The sequence below is a fragment of the Podarcis cretensis genome (assembly GCF_951804945.1).
Source record: "Podarcis cretensis genome assembly, chromosome: 1".
NCBI lineage: Eukaryota > Metazoa > Chordata > Lepidosauria > Squamata > Lacertidae > Podarcis > Podarcis cretensis.
This window is the reverse complement of record NC_137170.1, coordinates 79,788,355-79,809,652: the sequence shown is the minus strand read 5'-3', so window position 1 is coordinate 79,809,652 and position 21,298 is coordinate 79,788,355. Positions and strand designations below refer to the sequence as shown.

Genomic DNA, 21,298 nt, shown 5'->3' with positions numbered 1-21,298 from the left:
CCACCACAAGGTCTGAGGAACAGTGGACTGCCCCATGGCTGAAAAAGTTTGCGGACCCCTGGCACTTACTTCTATTTCAGGGGGTGGGGTTGCACTGCAAGAGCATACAACAAATAAAAACTGTCAGAGGATATATGGAAGGGGGAAATGAGTTGGGGGGAGATTTAAAGAGCTAGTCTCTCATATGGGTGTTGTTGTTGTTGTTTAGTCGTTTAGTCGTGTCCGACTCTTCTTGACCCCATGGACCAGAGAATGCCAGGCACTCCTGTCCTCCACTGCCCCCCGCAGCTTGGTCAGACTCATGCTGGTAACCTCGAAAACACTATCCAACCATCTCATCCTCTGTCGCCCCCTTCTCCTTGTGCCCTCCATCTTTCCCAACATCAGGGTCTTCTCCAGGGAGTCTTCTCTTCTCATGAGGTGGCCAAAGTACTGGAGCCTCAGCTTCACAATCTGTCCTTCCAGTGAGCACTCAGGGCTGATTTCCTTCAGAATGGAGAGGTTTGATCTTCTTGCAGTCCATGGGACTCTCAAGAGTCTCCTCCAGCACCATAATTCAAAAGCATCAATTCTTCGGCGATCAGCCTTCTTTATGGTCCAGCTCTCACTTCCATACATCACTACTGGGAAAACCATAGCTTTAACTATACGGACCTTTGTTGGCAAGGTGATGTCTCTACTTCTCAAGATGCTGTCTAGGCCTGTCATTGCCCTTCTCCCAAGAAGCAGGCGTCTTTTAATTTCGTGGCTGCTGTCACCATCTGCAGTGATCATGGAGCCCAAGAAAGTAAAATCTCTCACTGCCTCCATTTTTTCCCCTTCTATTTGCCAGGAGGTGATGGGACCAGTGGCCATGATCTTCGTTTTTTTGATGTTGAGCTTCAGACCATATTTTGCACTCTCCTCTTTCACCCTCAATAAAAGGTTCTTTAATTCCTCCTCACTTTCTGCCATCAAGGTTGTGTCATCTGCATATCTGAGGTTGTTGATATTTCTTCCGGCAATCTTAACTCCGGCTAGGGAGAGAGCCAGTGTGGTGTAGTGGTTAAGAGTGGTGGACTCGTGATCTGGTGAACTGGGTTCGCTTCCCCGCTCCTCCACATGCAGCTGCTGGGTGACCTTGGGCTAGTCACACTTCTCTGAAGTCTCTCAGCCCCACTCACCTCACAGAGTGTTTGTTGTGGGGGAGGAAGGGAAAGGAGAATGTTAGCCGCTTTGAGACTCCTTCGGGTAGTGATAAAGCGGGATATCAAATCCAAACTACTACTACTCTTCTTCTTCTTCTTCTTCTTCTTCTTCTTCTTCTTCTTCTTCTTCTTGGGATTCATCCAGCCCAACCTTTCACATGATGAAATCTGCATATAAGTTAAATAAGCAGGAAGACAAAATGCAGCCTTGTCGTACTCCTTTCCCAATTTTGAACCAATCAGTTGTTCCATATCCAGTTCTAACTGTAGCTTCTTGTCCCACATAGAGATTTCTCAGGAGACAGATGAGGTGATCAGGCACTCCCATTTCTTTAAGAACTTGCCATAGTTTGCCATGGTCTCATATGGGTAGTCCCTTGCAAATTCCTGCTCTTTCTTAACTTTCCCTATAACTCAGTGCAAAGAAGAGAAATCTCTGCCTTTTCCTGAAATGTTCTGCATGTGCCTGAGGAATTTATGAAATGTGAGTGTGAGTGTGCGTGCGTGTGCAAGTTGCTAGTGAGGACAAATGCTATCTGATGCCCCTTTCCCTCAAATTGTAGTTGGGCTGCTATTTCTGCATAGTAGGATGTTCTGCATTTCATTTCTCCTCATATGCCTTTTAAAGACCTTTGTGAGACAATTGGCTTTCAATTCCCATAACACGTTTTCCCGAGTAGATAATGAGTGATGCACTAAAGTAGTGATTGGGCAGCTCTGGTGTTTGTTCATGAAACCTTCTGCCATATACAAGAGGCTTGGGTATTGTTTGCCACCTCCCACGTTCAACAGTCATACTGCATTTCACATGGTCAGAGCACAACCTTGATTTACATTTGCAACATACAAGGATGACTCAGAGCCTGTGTGTTTGTTTTCCCCGTAACTGTTTTCTGGGCAGATCAGTACTCAGGCTTACACTGTGTTTTGTGATGCGGAAATGTGCTAGGAACAGCAAGTGAAGCTTGTATTAGCCTCCACTTTTGCCCTTTAACTAGATTTAGGGCTACTTGTGTCCTGACTCTGCAAGATAGGGTTTCAGTTTCAGCTTATGTAAGTACTCCATGAGCTGGTAAGGAATCATCAGGGCTTTTAAGGCAAAAACCTTGTGGGCTAGCAGCTTATTGACTCACTGCTGGAAGCTGTTGGAGCTGCTAGCTCACAAAATCTTGCTAATGATAACTTTGCCTAAAAGGGTTTAGGTTCCTGCATTAAAATGCTCCCAAGAACTGCAGCCAGAAAAAATGTTAATGGAATTTGAAATAAATCTTCCAAAGTCATTCCAGATACTAAGTGTGTGCATTAAAATGTCAGATTATGGAGAGGAGAGGAGGCCTTGGGAGGCAATATAGCAAGTGTGGGAGAAGATAAAGAACCCTTTCTGGTTCCCCTAAAAAATGTATAACTAATGACAAAGCTAACAGTGAAATAAACAGTTAAAGGTCTCACACTGAATTATTTGCAAATACCCTGAGCAAGGATGGTCAGGGAGTTCCAACTAGATAGAATCCACAGATATGATGCTCCTCAACATAAAGCATCTCTCCAAAAACCCTTCGGAGAATTTGGTGGCTACATTCCCTCAGTGGATTAATAAATGGTATGAGTAGGAACCAAACAGTGTCAAAACACCTCTGGTTGAGACTGACCCTTTGCCTACCTGACAGCATGGGTTAACTTCTCAGATAGTGCTAAGCACTAAATTGGGCTGCACCAATTGTCCAAGGAAGAGTCTGAAGAAGTTTTCTAGCCACCTGGTGTCATCAGCCTGTCAGCTGCCAGGAGAAAGCTAATTGCTTCCTTGTCTGGGGACCTATTGAAAGGGTCAAAGAGGAAGACTTGTGGAGCTGGTTGTTTCATGATTTTTGAAAGGTGATCAAACACAGGGTGTGGGATTCAGTGTTGCTGTAAAAGGGCTATGAAATGGGGAATGAGGTCCATTCACATAGCACCTGTTCCCCCTTCCCACTGTTCTGGGGTTTTCTCCAACCCTCCAGAGCGAAGAAGTGAGGCTCGGCCACTTAGCCGAATTCTGCCCACACTCCCCAAAAGGCGCATCTTCCCCATCACTCCCAAAGGAGTCTATTTTAGCAAGAGGTTTAAGCATGTTGCTAGCTTGTCATGTGTGGAAATGAAGCTCAAATCCTAGCTCAGGGTACAAATGGAGGTGGAACTGCTGCATTTGGAATGCTTCCTATTTCCTCTCCTAGTGGGTGTAAACATTGAGGTGTAAATGATTAAGTTCATGCTTAACCTTGAGTTATAAGAAGATAAATTGGTGTGAATGTCCAATCCACCTTCTAAACCAGAACTGCTTTCTGATGGAGCAGTAGGGTAAACCTAGTTCTCAAGGATGGAATTTCCATGTCAAATGTTGAGCTAAAAACATGTGGCCCAACTTGGAATGGGAACTGCGTGGGCTGAGGGTCACTGGCAAGACTGCCTATTGTTTAATTTGTTGACAGATCTATCAGTTTTCATAAATGATCAGCGTCCACCCACCCCAAAAACATCCAGCCTTCTGGTGTAATGGACTTGTCCTTGTGAGAGGGATATTAGGGTGGAATGTGAGTGTGATGCAGCTAGAATGGGGCAGGAAGGGTTATTGGTGTTTCTGTAGTGAAGAAATACTCCCCACTTACGCCTGTCCCTCTTCTCAGGTCAAACAGGTCGCTATGTTCTCATCCAAAGACTACGTGAGAAAGAGAGGCAGCTTCTCCCACATGAATGCCCTGTGGAGTCCATGGCCAAGTGCGGACAGTATGCCAATGACGTGCAGTTCATATTGCAGCGCACAGGCCCCAGCCTCACCGAGAGACCTTCTTCAGACAGTGCTCCCCAGGTACCCGAGAGGACGTTTGTCAGGGCTAGCCTGCCCATCAAACCCAGGCCGGTCGGCACAGAAGTGCTCAGGCCCAGGCAGCCCAAAAAATCCTTAACCTTCAACCTGGGCCCTATGGCCTCCAGTGACCTGCTTGCCAAGAACAAGCTGAAGCAACACAAAAAGGACAGTGTGGGCTGGAGGGAAGGTGCTAGTGGGGGCCTGCTTTCCAAAGAGGAACTGTTCAAGACCATACTGCACCAACAGGAGCATCTCTACTCCCTGGAGATGCAGGGGGATGCCTTGGAAATGGACCTCCGGCACTGGGAACACAACAGAGGCTCCTGCCAGGAGGACGAGATCCTGCACCTGGAGCAGCTGATTCGGCAAAACGAGAGTGAGCTGGGTGAGGAAGGGTTTTGGCAGAGTGAACTGCGCTCAGAGAAGGAGTGCGAAAGGGAGCGCCAGGAGAAAGTCCACACCCTGCGGGCCACCATGGAGGAGTACACGCAAAAAATACATGAGCTTATGGTGAAAACGGAGGTCTTGGAGAGAGAAATTCAGTGGGAGATTTCCGAGAGGGCCAAGAGGGCAAAGGAAGCCCCGAGGCAGAGCCCTACTGAACTAGAAGAAATGGCAGCTAAAATGAAAAGGGATCTGGAAGCTAAGGCCAAGCAGAGCGCCCACCTGGAGAGCAGCCTGGAAACTGTGGGGAAGGCCTTGGAGGAAGCAGAGCAAAGCCTTCAGGTATGCACTTCACAATAATGTTCTTTGCTGAGGGGATCCCTGGATGGGTGGTTGCATTCCATGATGCATGATTGCATACCCATGTTTTTAGGCCTCTAAATGTTTTTCAGAATGCAGTGGAGCATTGTTTTTACTTATTTTGCAATTTAAATTACTTGGGCGCAGAATAAGGATGCAGCTTACAGTATATCTGTTAGACTAGGATTCTAGGTCTAGTTGCAAAAAAAAAAAGTACATCCCCATAAGACAAAATTCTACGGGGAAACTGTGTTGGGGTCTCCTTTGCAGCCTTGGGCTTCCTTAGAATTCTACCCTTCCAGGCGTTTAGCAGTAGATTAGGTGAGTTATGGAATCTATTGAGTTATAAACCTGGCAGGTGGCAGTAGAATGTGTAGCTGTTACATCAACCAAATGGAAATGATCTTTCACAATGTTGTATGTTCTGAGGGGGCACTAAGCTCTTGGTTGTTTCTGTTGAACTTAGTTGAGGACTCTTCCCATGAGGATTATTATGTGGTTTAGCTGGGATGGAACCAGGGAGATTAGCATCTTGCAAGATCATCAAACCCAAAGGAATTAAAGCTGTTCTGTGCCCCAATTGATAGAACGGGGCTAATAAAGTTATACTGCAACTCTTGCAGACATGAATTGAACCTGATTATGAGGTGTGCAGTCCTTCAGGCATAGTACTGTGATGTGTTGGTTTACATAGGAATTATATTTGTGGGCATGTGTGCGCACACACGTTGAGTGTGCAAAATGGTCATTTGCATGTAATCTAACCCTGAAAGCATCCTACAGTAAAGGGAACATTGCTTTGGAACAAATGTAGAAATAAAACCATTAAATAATGGTAAATGCTACTTGTTTGCCAACATCAAACCAGCTGCCACTGTATTTGTAGAGTAATCCGAAAACTCCATACCCTTCAAGTGTCCCTATTTTCTAGGGACATCGCTGATTTAGAGAAGCAGTCCCAGTTTCTGATTTGATCCCGGAATGTCCTGCTTTTCCTTAGGACGTTCCTATTTTCATTGGAGAAAGGTTGGAGGGTATGAAGTTATCCAACCCCTGAGCCGTCTGAAGGCAATCCTGTATTGGGAAGGGTTTTTTAAATGTTTAATGCTTTATTTTGTTTTTATATATATTTGAAGCCACCCAGAGCAGCTGGGGGCAACCCAGTGAGATGTTTGGGGTATAAATAGTAGAATTTATCATTATGGAGTGGGACATCCCTATTTTCATTAGAGAAATGATGGAGGGTATGCAAACTGTGCACCAAGCACACTACTGTGTGGTAAAAATAATAATACTTGAAATAAAAATTAGTCGTCTGTGAGCCCAAAGCACCCACCCACAGCAGAACCAGCCTGCTGTATCCCTGCATGAATCACTTCTCTGATTTTTCCTGCTTGCACTGCAGGCATGTCATTCAATACATCAGGTGTGTTTCACCCAGCTTAGTCACTTCCGTTGCAGCAGCAGCAACACAAGCAGAATTATTTGCCTTTGGAGGAGGGAGGCTCAGAACTGTGATTTTGCTCAGGAACATTGCCGGGAAAAGCAAAGTACTGTATCCTCGTGTTTGCTTCTAGTTTAATTTAGCTATTAGAAATCCATGTTTGAAGGTGTTATAGCAGCATGTTAATTATGTGCATCTTCAAAACACAGGCAGCTGTTGCTTCTTTTCTGTTCTTTGCTTTAAGCAGAAGTAAGCAGCAGTAATAGTCCTGAGTCTTCTCCTAGTTCCTGTTTAACTGTTGACTAGATGTTGGTGCCATCTTATGGCCAAGTAGAGGAAATGCTGTGTACTGTACTGTACTTTTTTTTCTTTTGCCTCTGTCAGACTCTGATTATAAGGACATGATTGTGTATGGGTTTGTGGGGGACCCATTAAAATAATTCCAAACTGTGAGAATAATAATAGTCCCATGCACACCTGTTGGTTTGTTTTCCTGGCTGCAGGCAGGGCACAATGAAGTGGGAGCAATTAAGTAGCGCACTCACTGTCTGAGAGCTAAATAAATCGACTATCGTAACATACAAGAGCCATTACGAGAATCAGATAGATTGTTTGTCTGCAGGTCTGTGCTTTTCACAGTCTATCCTCAGTCTTTATAGCACGGTCAGAATACAAGGGTTATCTTGCTCTCATGTTTCAGTCTCCACCTTCAGCCACATTCAGAAGGAAAATAAAATATTGTCATTCCGTTAGCAAAGTGGAAAATGGGCCATTTGAGCAATGCAAAAGTGGGGTGGGGGTGTGCTTGAGATTGTATGCTTTGCTAGCAAGTTGTCTAGACCTGGTGGATAGATCTTCAGTTGCACCCCCAACACCCACCACACAGACCCACACCAGATTGCCAGCAGATACTGACTTCATGATAAAGAAGCTTTTGGAATGTGTAAGCATCCAGGAATGAATATCTGGCCACCTACCATATTATTCCTGTCAGCTCATGTAGTTTCTGGTAGATTTCTGCTAATGGTCAAGAAGCAGAGAGAAGCGAGTTGGAGGAGGCTGGGGTGGGATCAGAAGCCTTTCTTCTGCAGCTTCATATCTCAGATGAAGATAAGTTCACTCTGCCTGTTCCTCCTATATCTTGCAGGCCCAGAACCAAGAGCTGGAGGAGCTAAATAAGGAGCTGAGGCAGTGTAACTTGCAGCAGTTCATCCAGCAGACAGGAGCCATGGTGACTTCCCCACAGCCCAGATCAGAAGCGGAACCCCAGCTGGATGAAACCAGCTCTGAGCTGCTGGCTCACCAGAGAACCGGAGGTTGGAACACAACTCAAAGGGTGGGCAAAGTTGGGGGGAGAGGGGAGGCAGGAGACCACACTTTAGTTAAGGCCTCCTACTGTGCTTCCTCTCATGTAAGCTGGTAGGGAATGTCAGTATCCCCAGATTTCTGGCCTCTAGTTGTGACATCAGCAAGAAATCAGCAGCCCACGGAAATGCATTGGTGTGGCTTTCTTTGAAGCCTCCCTTTAAAATTATCTGGCTGGAGAAACAAATGGACAGCAGATACAAACTTATCCATAAATCTATACTGCAGTAGCAGGGAATAGCAGTTGGGGGCGGGGGGAGAAGGTGGATAGCTTACTGGGCATCTGCTTGAACTTTGCTGTATGGATCTTGCATCCAAACACTGTGCTAGGTACAGCTTCCTTTGAAAATATACCTAAAAATGAAATGTGCAGAAGAATTGGAAGTTCTAAGTGGAACATTTAGCACAACTATTTAAGAAAGGAAAAAGTCAATTTCTGATTGTAGAACTTGCTCCATGTTAAACTCTGGATTCCCACATATTACCAGAAGTGCAACATAGCTTAAACAGGGTAGATGTCTAAAAGCATTATATAGGTTTTGCCTTGTGTTGGTAAGGTAACATCAAGCAGTTAAGCACTATAAAGGTCCACAACTCCAGCAGTGATGGTGGCAACTGAAATGTGGTCCCCTTCCCACTTATTCAATAATATTTCCTTTAACATATTATCTGGGTGGGCAGCCTCTGGGAAATGGTCTGGACTAGAGGTCTGTTCTGCTAGTTGCCTATCTCAGCTTCAGGGGGAAAACAACACAGAGTATTGTGACATCTTAAATACTACAGATTTACTGTGATGTAAGCTTTCATGGGCAGAGAGAGGGGTTCTATTGAGATCTGGCGTTCTAAAAGCCCAACATCCTATGGTATTTTAGCTAGCTAGCCTAGTCTTTGAAGATATGTTAGCCTTCCCTTAACTTTGCAGCCACTGCATATAGGCCAGCCTAAATGAGAAACTAACTGGGTGATATTCAACACTTGCCCTCCTCAAGGCAGACTCATTGAATCTAATAGATATTATCAACTTAGGTTCATTAATTTCAGTGGGTCTATTCCGAGTAAGATTTAGCTGAACACAGCTCATTGTTTTTTTTGGGGGGGGCACCTGTGCTGAAGCTCTTGCTGTGGAATGTGGGCAGCAACTGCAGCAGTGTAGTTCCCTGGGTCTGTCATGGCATAACCAGCACAATGCAGCACCACCTCAGGTATAAATTTTTCTAGTTTCCAAGAAAAATCTTGAAGTTGACAGCGTGCATGTATGGAACAGGCTTGGGTGTGTGTTTTTTTTCTTTTTGCACCAATACACAATTATTACTGATTTTTCACACTGATGCGGTGTCGGCATAAGGTGTGGCCTTCCACAAAATCAATCAGTGGCAAATGCTGGTGCCTTCCTGCCTGCCTGGTCACAGAAGTTGGGTCCACTAGTATTCCACAATCAATACAGTGATTTATCCAGCTGGAGAAAGCTGAATTGGGATGAAATAGCAGAGATACCAACTGCGAATGTGGGTCAGAAGTGGCAGCACAGGACACATGTTGGGCACCACTGATGAGGGGGAAGGGTGCCTTAAAAAGTCTGAGATCCTTTGCCAGAAGAAAGCATATTGCCACATACCAATTAAGCAGCTTTAAAGTTTACCATAATGGGAGGGGGGTTTGGGGGGGAGAGACAACAGTCTGTTGTTTAGTTGTGTGGCAAACAGTGTTTCCATGGCTGCACAGCCAGCCAAATCAGTAGAAGCAGGCCATGGTAATGCTGTAGCGTGAGTTTATGCACACATTGGTTGTTGTTGTTTGTTTGTACAGAGCATAAGAGAGAAGGTATCTGCCCTGAGCAGCTTGCAATCTGAAATTCATCACAGAGGAAAGGGAGGGAGGGATAAACAGGGAAGCAATGCTTAGTTGCATATGTTCAGATTCATTACCATACAAAACCAGGTTCAACATCCTATTTGTACTGGACAGGAGAGGGAACTTGAATCACATGGCCATCTCCTGACCTCTTAATTCTGGTTAAGGAATTGGGAGCAATGTGTGTACTTACAATGTACTGATTATGCTACAAATGGGGCGGGGACGGGGGGATGGAGAAGAAAACCAAAGGTGTAACTCCAGTGCATTGCATAAAGTTCAGTTACATATATATACCCAAAGTTCAGAAACCCGAGGAATGTAAGGAGGTATGACTCCAGAAAGGCGGAGCTTAAGGAAATATGTATCAAAGTGCTGCTCCTGAAAATTCAGGGCTATTTTGTTGTACTTTTGGTTAACTGAACTGTCACCATGATTATTTTCCCTAGATCTACTTGAGCCCAGCACAGATTCACCTCCCCGAGCCACAGCCAAGCAGTTCCTCGGCAATCCACGAAACCTTCAGAACCCCCTGGTGTCCAGCTTGAACCCTGAGGGTGTGTATGTTTGAACTGCCCTAAGCCTCTTGTGTGCTGAAAACCTGGTCTTGTCAAGCAGTCCTCCAGACGTCCTAATCTTGCTATAGTGGGGGGCAGCTTTCATCTGCAAGGAGGTGGCTGTTACTACAAACTCTTCTTCTACTCCTCAGTTTTTCTCTCCTGCCTTCTGTGCTCCTCCTCCTCCTCTCTCCCCGCTTCCTGAATCAGCAGCTAGTGGCTTGGTTGTTTTGCAGGGGGTACCCACAAACTGTAGCATGTTGGGGCCAGCAGTAACCAAAGAGAAGGGAAGAGAAGCTGAGGGTGGGAGTAAGCAGAGAATAACAGGAAGTTATGCCTGCCGTATGACATGATCGGCTCGGGCCAAGACTGCTCCACTGTGCAGTGGCTGAGAGATCAATAGACACTCACCAGTAACAGTCTGATCGCTTGCAGGATGACATTTTGTCTCGGAGCAGTTGCTTTAGCTACACAGTGCAGTATTGCTTACTCAGCTGAGGATGTTTGCTAGTTCAAGCCTATTTAAAACTTCACTAGCAAAGACAAAGCCCAGCATATGCAATTCGCTTGTCCTTCACCCAAGGTCATTCTGCCAAATTCCTTTAATGTCTCATGTTTTAGTTAGCAGCTTAGATTCCTAAAGAGTTGATGGCAAGGGGATCTTTTCCCTTTTATAAACTCTTACAGAATGTGTGGCTGGCTACCCCTGATGGATTAATTGCAGCCCTTTCTTCATCCACTATTGTTAGTTTCATTTGACAAATGTAAATTTTAATCCCGTATGCTGAGGATATGAAATATCTTACTTCAAAGTGCACCAGAACTGGTCTGTACAATTTTAAAATGCTAGTCTGTACTTGCTGTCCAGCAGTGAGTTCTACCCTGCATTCTGCGTGGATCAGCTATGTGATCGAGTTCCCCGCATATGATGTCAGGACCAGAAGTTCCCATTCCTTGTTTTAATAAGACACAGTTTTAGCTTCCTGGTTTAGCTGGTCAGTTGAAGCCATTTCCTGGATTATGGCTGTTGTTGCATGCTGACAGCTTCTAAGAGCCACAGGTGAGCACATGAGTACATGTTGGGAACCAAAGGTGAACAAATTACCCTGGAAGGAGTATGACGTGTCCCCCACTGGAGCTACCCCTCCCCTAATGCCCCACAGACCCCAGCCCAGGATCTTCATGCACACTGCCCAGACTTGCGCCCTAGGGAGGTCACTTTGGTGCTGCTATTGCAGTGGTTTGACTTCACCCCCAGAGGTGCACTCCATTGTCTCTCGAGACAGGTGGATGCCAAGAACTATTTTAGCTCTGAAGGAAATAAATGGTAATTTTAGACAGCCTGGCTGAAAACCAGCACAAAGTATAAGGTTTCCACTCACTTCCTGTGAAGTTGTGTCATATGAGAGAGTGGGAGAGAGACAGACAGACAGAACATTTAGTGTTTTGTAATGCAATCAGTGTATTCCACAGTGTTGTCCCTATGGACCTTAGTCAAAGCAACTTTGAGTCACAGCAAGGCAAGTAATGCAGTATGTCCACGTTGTCTTTCCAGACCAGTTTTTAAACCCTCGAATGGTGATGCTGGTGAAGATATCACTTTGTGAGAATTAGGACCCAATCCATGGAATAATAGTTTGGTGATCTAATTTGCCAATGATGATGGGCCCAATATCCAGTTTGAACGTTTTTATCTATGCAAATAGATTTATATCCTGTTAACTTGTCCTGGGCAGGTCCCATTTGTTTGAGTGGGTTCTGTTTTTAAAAAGGATTCCTGTGGAATGTTCCACTAGAGTGTGGTGGTGGTCCTCATCCCAGCAACCTTCACTTTGTGGGCAACCTTCTTGACTGAGTCTATAGAGAGGGTTAAAATTAAAAGCCGGATCCTCAAGTTATTTCAGAAGCGATCTAGGTGCAGTTTTTGGGGCTTTAAATTATCTTGACTATAGTTTGCAGTTCCCTCCCACCCCCATAACTATTTTTGATGGCAGGTGGCGCTGTGGGTTAAAGCCTCAGCGCCTAGGGCTTGCCGATCGAAAGGTCGGCGGTTCGAATCCCTGCGGCGGGGTGCGCTCCCGCTGCTCGGTCCCAGCGCCTGCCAACCTAGCAGTTCGAAAGCACCTCCGGGTGCAAGTAGATAAATAGGGACCGCATACCAGCGGGAAGGTAAACGGCGTTTCCGTGTGCGGCTCTGGCTCGCTAGAGCAGCGATGTCACGCTGGCCACGTGACCCGGAAGTGTCTCCGGACAGCGCTGGCCCCTGGCCTCTTAAGTGAGATGGGCGCACAACCCCAGAGTCTGTCAAGACTGGCCCGTACGGGCAGGGGTACCTTTACCTTTACCTTTATGGAATCTTAGTCTTATCACAACAAAGAGCTAGGAATCCTTTACAGTTATAACATCACAACAGCCTTTCTATCTATTTTCTTGGCTGTGCTATATTAAATCAGAGTTGGTTTTCTCAAGCTGGTATTCTGTTCTTGGAGAGTTCTGCATATTTTAATGGTGAGAATGGCTTCTGAGAATACTGATACTTTGCTTTGAATATCGGAGCAAATGATCATGAAATTCTCTGTTGACTTAAACTAATTTTCTATGCTTATGGTACAGATTAGGTGGGCTTTCCCATTTTGTGATACTACAGTAAGGTACACCTCTGAAATTTTCTCGTGTGATCATTTCAATTTGATCATGCTTTCATGAAGACTCTGTCGCTATTTTTGTTTGAATCTGCAATTGCATGGAATAGCATATCCTCCCTCCCCACCCCTGCCTTCCTCTCTGTTTTCGTCTTCTGGTTTATCAAACACTAAGCCATCATAATGGGGTCACTTCATTTATTTTTATATGTCTTGCAGTCATGTCAGCAAAGCAGAGCATCTGGAGGTAAAAAGGCCAGCCAAGGAGGACTGATTGCCTTGCGAGTATAACTGTATAGAAATAAAACCCTATTTCATGTATGTATTTGACTTTTTATCATGAATGGATGGATATAGAAGGTTGTGCAAAATATTTTTACAGACTTTTTTTAAAAAGAACTTAATGCATTGGAAGAAACAGACCGGTTGTATTTTTTATCACTACTACCCTGTTTGTTATCATTTAAAATGAAGATGCTGTTTGTGGCTTCTCTGAAAATTTATATAACCTTTCTATTTCAAAACTTCATCACACAAGAGGACTAAATGGCAGCTGCCCTGGAAGGGTGTGAAACCTGCTGGAGACAAAACTATCCAGAGTCCTCTGTGTCCATTCAGAAGGTTATACTGCAAGCTACTACCATACAGTGAAAGGGTATTTTATCAGCCAGACGTCTTTACTGGACTGAACCAACGCACTATAGTGCTGCCACGTGTGCATGATAGCAGTTTTTACCTTGTATGTTTGGTATTTTGTGAAGATGCACATCTTGCTTTCTTTTTTAAGTTGGAATGGGATAAACAAACTGTTCTATTCTTGGTGAACACATAAAGATGAAGAAATGTTGCCCTGAGACAGAATTTGTGGCCATGAACAGGTCCCTTTCATACTAAGGACCTTTCAGATCTGGTAAAATGGGATTCAGGTGCTAGCAGTATCTTGCCATTTGTGCCTCGTGCCAAGTATTGCACCATCCACTATTACACAAAGAGAATCAACTCTCTTCATCCTCTCCAGGTATATTTCTCTGCATAGTTTGGTGAAGGAATGTATAGTAGTCCTCTGTTCTAAACTGTTCCAAGGCCCATATGGCAAAACTAAACTTTTCCAAGCGGGTTTTCCCAGAGTTTTTCCAATTGTTGATAACTGTGAAATTACTCCAGCGGGGACTGCAAACTAAGAGAGTTCTCCTCTGTTGTTGAGTGGCCAATTCCTGGGTTTGTGTATCTTGATATTTCTCCTTTGCAAAGTAGCTTCTGCAAGGCTGCTTTTTTGTGTTGCATATGAGATCAGTCCAATGCTGCTCTTCAAATGACTTACCTGTAGTGGCCTCTGCTTCGGCAAAAGCCTCTATGTCGTTTGGAGAGAACACACATTGTAAACTCAAGGTTCAATTAAGTGTGGCTTCAGATGCTCAAGGCATCTGCTATAAATTAAAAAATGAGAACCCTAGGTCTATACCCCTTTTCACATTTATGCCAGTGCCCCACATCTCCTGTACATTGGCCTCTGCTTGTTGTGGGCCTTATCAGATGGGTGTGGAGTCCCTTTTCAAGGATTTTGACGGTGGGGGCAGGGAGGAGGGAAACGCAAAGCAGTAGTGGCAGTAATGAGTTTATCTTTCCCTTACAATTCACAACAGGAATTTCCTTTCAAGTTACATTACACAGGACATGCTGTTGAGCTTAATCTGGGGAAAGTAGAAAACTGTGTGTGTGTGAGGGGGGGGGGTGAGAGTGTAGGGGAGCATGTATATATATGCATGCTTGCATGTGTGTGTGTGTGTGTGTGTGTGTGTGTGTGTGTGTCAGATTGCCAATGTAAAAATTGGCATTCTGGTTGCTGAAAGGGGAAAGATTCTTCCCACCCGCATCTCCCACACTCTTAGTTAGTAGCTTCTTGCATTGTTAGTTAATATGACTTGGTTGGGTGATCAGAGTAGACTGTGAAGCATTAACTTCAATATGGGCATGCAGTATGTTGCTGTAATTTAACTGCTTTTTTTAAACACTCTCTTTATCTAAGACTTCTTTAAAAATAAAAATGGGAATGGGAGACTTTATACAAGTTAGAATGCTGCTCCCCCTGCCCCCAATACATCCCTGGAGAAGCTTCATACATGAAGTGGCATTTTCACATCATGTTGATGCTGGTTATTCAGAAGCCTAAGAAAAGAAAGGATAGCTTCAGAACTGCTATGTTGAACACCTTCCCTTTATGAGGCTGATCATATACTACTGCAAATAATCAGCCGAAGCATGTAAAGTTATGTGGAAGAAACCCACCTTGTTAAATATTCAGCCTACTAGGTGGGACCTCAGAAGTCTGATAGAACAATTCCCAATATAATGTAGTCTTCTGTTTTACTATCTTCTTAATTACTTGGACATGGATGGAATGCTATCATTTCTCCATTTGCAACTTAAGCTGCACCCATAAAGCTTCTGTCCTGCATAAGTTCAAAATTAAGAACAAAAAATGCAGAGACATTCCTCAGTGGTGAAAGGTGCAGCCAATAAAAATAACCCTATCTTCTTACAAACTAGTTGGAAAATAATTTCAACATTTTTTAAACCCTTGTTGTTTTGGTGCTTACATTTTAAAAAGAGAGCTCTTGCTCATTTTTTTACCAGGTCTGAGTGGAACCAGTAATGAATTTTTACTAACACTTTTATGTTGCAAACCCAACTTGCTTCCAAACACATTCCACATTTTCTAGGACAGTAGCACCGAACATCCTAGACTGTTGCATTGATGAAACCAGATAGAACCCCTTTCATTTGTATAAGTTTGAGTCTATTTAACATACATTAATTTGGTCTTCAAATAAAAAAAGGATAAACTTTTAACTCTAAAAATGTGTGATGGAAGCTGCTTTTTAACAGCCGTGTATTGGGGTATGATGGAGGGAATGAAATAACAATTATTGGTAGCATTACTTGCTGAACTCTTTATTTGGCCAGTTAAGGTGCATCTTTTGTGTATTTATAATGTCCAAAGCTGATGTGCATTCTCACTGTGAAACCAAGAGAGGCAAATTGGCATGGAAGGGTTGAATGGATGTTTGAGTGGGAGGCTGTGAATGGCTCTGGGAGCCCTGATCTTGTTTTAAAATGTCTTTTGTGTATTATATAAGAAATATGACTTGTTTTCTGATTAGGAAAAAAAATCCTTGTATGAATGTATATCCCATGCACTGGCATTGTCTGGTTTCAAATTGTAATAAAATTCCTGAAAATATTTTGCTCTAAGGTGTGTCTTTGCGTACCAAAGAGTTCCCCAGCATTGTTCCTGGGCAATGACTCCACCTGAATATCACAACCAGCCCATCCACACATTTCATTATAGCTCTGAGCTGGAAATGCAGTGGAGGAGTAAGATATCATTGCAGCACTGCCGCTTGCAGAACGGCCTGCGTCCAACAATCCCTATCGGCATGAGTGGTGATCACACTGCCATGTGGCATCTATTAACACAATTGCAGGTTGGTTAGAAAAGAATGGAAGTAGATCACTTTCCTATTGTTGGGATGGCTTACCTTCCCCAGTCTAAAAAAAATATGATAAAATTGGGGTGCCGGTTAAGATCTTGGGGTGAGAAGCAAGATTTTAGATCTAGATGAATTGCAAAAACAAAACACATTGTGATTACTTTTACAAACCTCATAGCTGTAGCACTTTTCAGGTCAGTCACTCCCAGAGCCTCACCTCCTTTTAGCACAAGGATGGTGATGTGTCTCTAGCACACAGATGCCTCTACAGTATGCAGAAACAAGGGTGTTGGCCAGAAATGTAGGCACAGCTGTTGGCTTACTTAGTAGTCCATGTAGGTTGCCCCCTTTACCCCAAAATACCTTACTGCTCAAGAATATGTAGAAGAGTTGTAGCTACCTAGAGAAGGGGTCAGCAAACTTTATCAGCGGGGGCCAGGTCCACTGTCCCTCAGACCTTGTGGGGGGCCAGACTATGTCCCACAAATAACCCAGAGGTGCATTTTAAATAAAAGGACACATTCTACTCATGTAAAAACACGCTGATTCCTGGACCATCCACAGGCCGGATTTAGAAGGCGATTGGGCCTTAGTTTGCCTACCCATGATCTATTCTAGAGTGATGAAAATGCAGGCTGTACATTCTCAAAGGTACTCTTGCTTGCTTTAGATGTTTCCGTTTCAGAGTTCGGCCTCAGGACTTATACTGTCAAGAACCCTGGTTCAGATTAGGTCCTATCAGCTGTATTGCAGTGCAGAGAAGGCAATGTGATCTTATCTGATACCATTCTGTGTTCTAAGAGACAGCAGGCCATTTAAATCAACATTGGTTCACCCTGCTCAAATACAGATGCTGTGTTTAACTGCATTCCCACTAAACAACCTCCCTGTTGTCCTGTGTGCTCCTCCTGCAGAGCACATTACGTGCCTCTTCCCCGCCCCCCCCCCAAGCAAAGCTAATAATCTCTGCAGGCTCCTTTTTCAAAAGTAATCTAATCAAGTTGGTCTGTTTCTGCAAAAGGACTTTGCCATCATTAATGGTTAAATTTAAGCATCTTTTTCTTTCCTAATTCTATCCTCTCCCCAACTCTGTCAATCAGCACTGGAACTCCATCTGCTACTATGGCTCCAGCAATCCAGGACTGATGGGCAGATGACAATAGAAAGGTGGTCTCTTGGGGGGCCCTTTCCAGCCAACCAGTAAATAAGGCTTGCATTCCAAGGAGTGAAGAAATGGTAGAAATCATCTAGTGACAATGGTGCTAAAGGTAAAGGTAAAGGTACCCCTGCCCGTACGGGCCAGTCTTGACAGACTCTGGGGTTGTGCGCCCATCTCACTCAAGAGGCCAGGGGCCAGCGCTGTCCGGAGACACTTCCGGGTCACGTGGCCAGCGTGACATCGCTGCTCTGGCCAGAGCCAGAGCCAGAGCCAGAGCCAGAGCCGCACACGGAAACGCCGTTTACCTTCCCGCTGGTAAGCGGTCCCTATTTATCTACTTGCACCCGGAGGTGCTTTCGAACTGCTAGGTTGGCAGGCGCTGGGACCGAGCAGCGGGAGCGCACCCCGCCGCAGGGATTCGAACCGCCGACCTTTTGATCGGCAAGCCCTAGGCGCTGAGGCTTTAACCCACAGCGCCACCTGCGTCCCGACAATGGTTCTAAATCCCATCAAAAGAAATGTATGAAGCAGCCTCACTGTTGGAGTGGTATGTTGGAAAGAAGACACACAAGTGGGAAGTGCAACAAAAGGTGCATTAGATCCTTGCCCTTCAATAGGACTGCTCCACCCTTTCTTTTTTGAAATAATTTTTGATTTTACAAATATAAAATTTTAACAATACAACCATACACACCCACATTTGGAAATTCCTCCAAATCTCCTATTACCAACCTTTTCAACTGCATATTTTTCAATAGTCCATATTTTATATAACTCCATTATCTCCACAGTACTTGCTACACTGAAAGTGTTATTGCAATCCTGCTAACGTTTCCATCTGCTTACAGTGGTCTCCAAGATAAATTATAATTTTTTTCCCGTTCTTTGTTAAAGTTTTGGTCTTTTTGGTTCCTGAGCTTCCCGATCAGTCTTGCCATTTCGGCATATTCCAACAGTTTAATTTGCCATTCTTCTTTGGTGGGGAGGACTGCTCCACCCTTTCTGCTGTTAGGGGCACGAGCAAACAAATTAACACTCTGCACTCAGTTTGAATTTTTCAGAAACACTTTGTGGCTCTTGAGCATGCTTGGTTCCAATGGGCTGCATTTGGGAGGTTTTGCCTCATAGAGCCACCTTTTGTACTTCGGCACACTTTGGGTTACTGGAGCTTGCTCTTTTGTTTTCGAGGGCCCTATTTGGACTCCATTACAGTGGTACCTCAGGTTACGCTTCAGGTTACATACACTTCAGGTTACAGACTCTGCTAACCCAGAAATAGTGCTTCAGGTTAAGAACTTTGCTTCAGGATGAGAACAAAAATCATGCTCTGGCGGCACGGCAGCAGCAGGAGGCCCCATTAGCTAAAGTGGTGCTTCAGGTTAAGAACAGTTTCAGGTTAAGTACAGACCTCCGGAACGAATTAAGTACTTAACCTGAGGTACCACTGTATTGTCAACTTGGAGGCACTCACTTGGTTACTTGGGAGGGAGTAAAATAATATGAAAGGAATTTAAGAAAAGCAAAAAAAAAAAAAAAAGTGCACTAAATAGCAGGTCCAGAAACCCAGTGGGAGGAGAGTCTGGGTGGATTTCATGGTGCTCTGTTAAATGGCTGCTCAAATAATTCTTTTATTTTCACAAATATTTGTTTCTACATGCCAGTGGCCACTAGTGGAGCCCACTCTTCACATGGCATCAGGTGAGCCTCTCTGGCCAGAGCATTCCACAAATGGGGAGCCACCACAGAAAAGGCCCATTCTTGTGTTGCCACCCTCCAGACCTCTTGTGGAGGAGGCATACAAAGAAGGGCCTCAGATGATGAATGCAGTGTCTGGGACAGTTTATATGGGGAGAGGCAGTCCTTCAGGTATAGCAGTCCTGAGCCATTTAATACTTTATAGGTCAAAACCTATACTTAGAATTGGGCATGGAAACTAATAGGCAGCCAGTGCACTGTAATATGTTCAAACCATCTTGCTGGCCACCTAATTCTGCAGTAACTGAAGTTTCCAAACCATCTTCAGAGGCAGCCCCACATATAACCCATTGCAGTAATCTAACCCAGAGGCACCACAGTGGTCCAGCATATCCACTGCCACACCTGCAGATGTAAAAGATAAGCAGAGCTGTGTGTCATCACATATTGCTGGCAGCATACTCCAAAATTCTGGATAACCCCACTCAGCAGTTCCATGTAGATGGAGGATAAAAATGAACTCTGAGGAACCCCACATTGAAGGTTCAATGGGGCCAAAGAGCATTCACCAAGCACCACCCTCTGGAAACAACCATTCAAGTAGGACTGGAACCACCACAAGCAGTGCCACCGAACCCTAATTTAGACAGCTCCTCCAAATGGATACCATGGCTGATGGTATGGAAAGCTGCTGAGAGGTCAAAGACAATTACCCTATTTTTCGCTCTATGGAACGCACCGGACCATAGGAGGGGGAGAACGGGAAAAAAAAATTCTCCCCCTCTCTGCTCAGCACCCCTTCAGCGAAGCAGGAGGAGAAACAGAGCCCCTTCTATTTCTCCTCCTGCTTCGCTGAAGGGGTGCTGCGCAGAGAGGAAAACTGTGCAGCGCCTCTCCAGCGAAGCGAAGCCTGGAGAGCAAGAGGGATTGGTGTGCACCGACCCCTCTCACGCTTCAGACGGCTGTCCGCAAGCCTTCGGAGCGCAGCGGGAACACCTGCTGCACTCCGAAGGCTTGCGGATATCTGCCTGAAGCCTCCGGAGCGCAGCGGGAGTTCCCTGCGCTCCGGGGGCTTCAGGCGGCTTCAGCGAAAGCAACGCGAAGCCTCCGGAGCGCGGGGGGGAGCTCTCCCTCTGCGCTTCGGAGGCTTTGCGTTGCTATCGCTGAAGCCAAGGAGCCTGCATTTGCTCCATAGGACGCACACACATTTCCGCTTCATTTTTGGAGAAAAAGTGCATCCTATAGAGCAAAAAATACGGTAACAGGGACACATTCCCCTCTCCCAACATAAGTCACCATACCAGGCAACCAAAGCAGTTTCTGTGTCAAAACTGGGCCTGAACCCCGATTGAAATGGCTCTAGATTGTAATTTTTTGAAGACCAAAATGTAAATTAAGCAGGATCCATTTTAATCTACTAGATCCAACTTTTACCAAGATGCAGTGGAAAAAACAAAGAACTTGAAATAGAAGGGGCCATGGCTCAGTAGCAGAGAACAAGCTTTGTCCCATACTCAAATCCTAGCATGTTCAGCTGAAAACAGTATGGTCTTAATGAACAGCACAAGTATCCTACCAAATGGGGTCAGAAGAGGTATGTGTCCTGGTAAGCATCCCTGGTAGTAGTGCCAGGAGCAAGAGAAAAACTTCAAAGTCTCCCAGCTGAAACCATAGAACTCAGTACGAACTATTGCAAATTGAGCATGCTCCTGTCTGCATAGCCCCTCCATCCTGTATTGTTTTGAGGCAAATATAAGCCATTCAAATTCCACAGTGTCCTGCAATGTGTTGGATCATCCCTTTGTGCTTTACACTGGTTTTCCTGTTCAAAATAGGGCCGCAAAATAATCTCCTTTGTAAGCACATCAAATGGATAAAATGCTTTAAGAACAGTGCCACTGCCACTCCACCAACGATATCAAGTCAGCTTCTGATGGCATTGTTTGGCTTTTGCACGCAAGACAGTTAAGATGCTTGCAATTCCTGACTATCGATCCAGCCCATCAAACTGTTCTAGAAATAAAACCGTCTTGTTTTACACGTACCCTCCTACAGCTCCATTGCTGTTGCAGTGGGAAACAAAGCTCAATAACTCTTTGTAAAGAATGTCACAGAAAGTATTGATGGTTAACAGCACACATCACGGGCTTCTGCTCATATGTATTCGTAAGCCGCCAAGGATAGAGTCCATATTATGTGCCATGTGTTTTGTCCCCCATGGAATTTATTTTTATTTTATTTTAACTTTTGAAGGCTTTATCCCCAGTAATATGGAAATTCCCAGAAAACATCACATCAATGTCTAATTTTCCTTCATTGTG

The 21,298-nt window shown here is 44.7% G+C and overlaps 1 protein-coding gene across 14 annotated transcripts in view; it reads left to right on the top strand.

Moving 5' to 3' along the window:
- The window catches only part of RASSF7 (Ras association domain family member 7), a 93,217-nt gene extending 77,344 nt beyond the window's left edge, over nt 1–15,873 (top strand). For 12 of the 14 annotated variants that reach the window (XM_079971015.1, XM_079971011.1, XM_079971012.1 and 9 more), the window contains 4 exons: nt 3,848–4,755; nt 7,365–7,533; nt 9,883–9,990; nt 12,852–15,873. In XM_079971015.1, the coding sequence (XP_079827141.1) occupies nt 3,848–4,755; nt 7,365–7,533; nt 9,883–9,990; nt 12,852–12,883 (1,217 nt within the window). In that variant the 3' untranslated portion in view covers nt 12,884–15,873. Of the gene's footprint in view, nt 1–3,847; nt 4,756–7,364; nt 7,554–9,882; nt 9,991–12,851 lie in introns of all 14 variants that reach the window. The other 2 variants (XM_079971008.1, XM_079971009.1) reach the window with 2 other exon arrangements.
- Nucleotides 15,874–21,298: the final 5,425 nt, after the last annotated feature.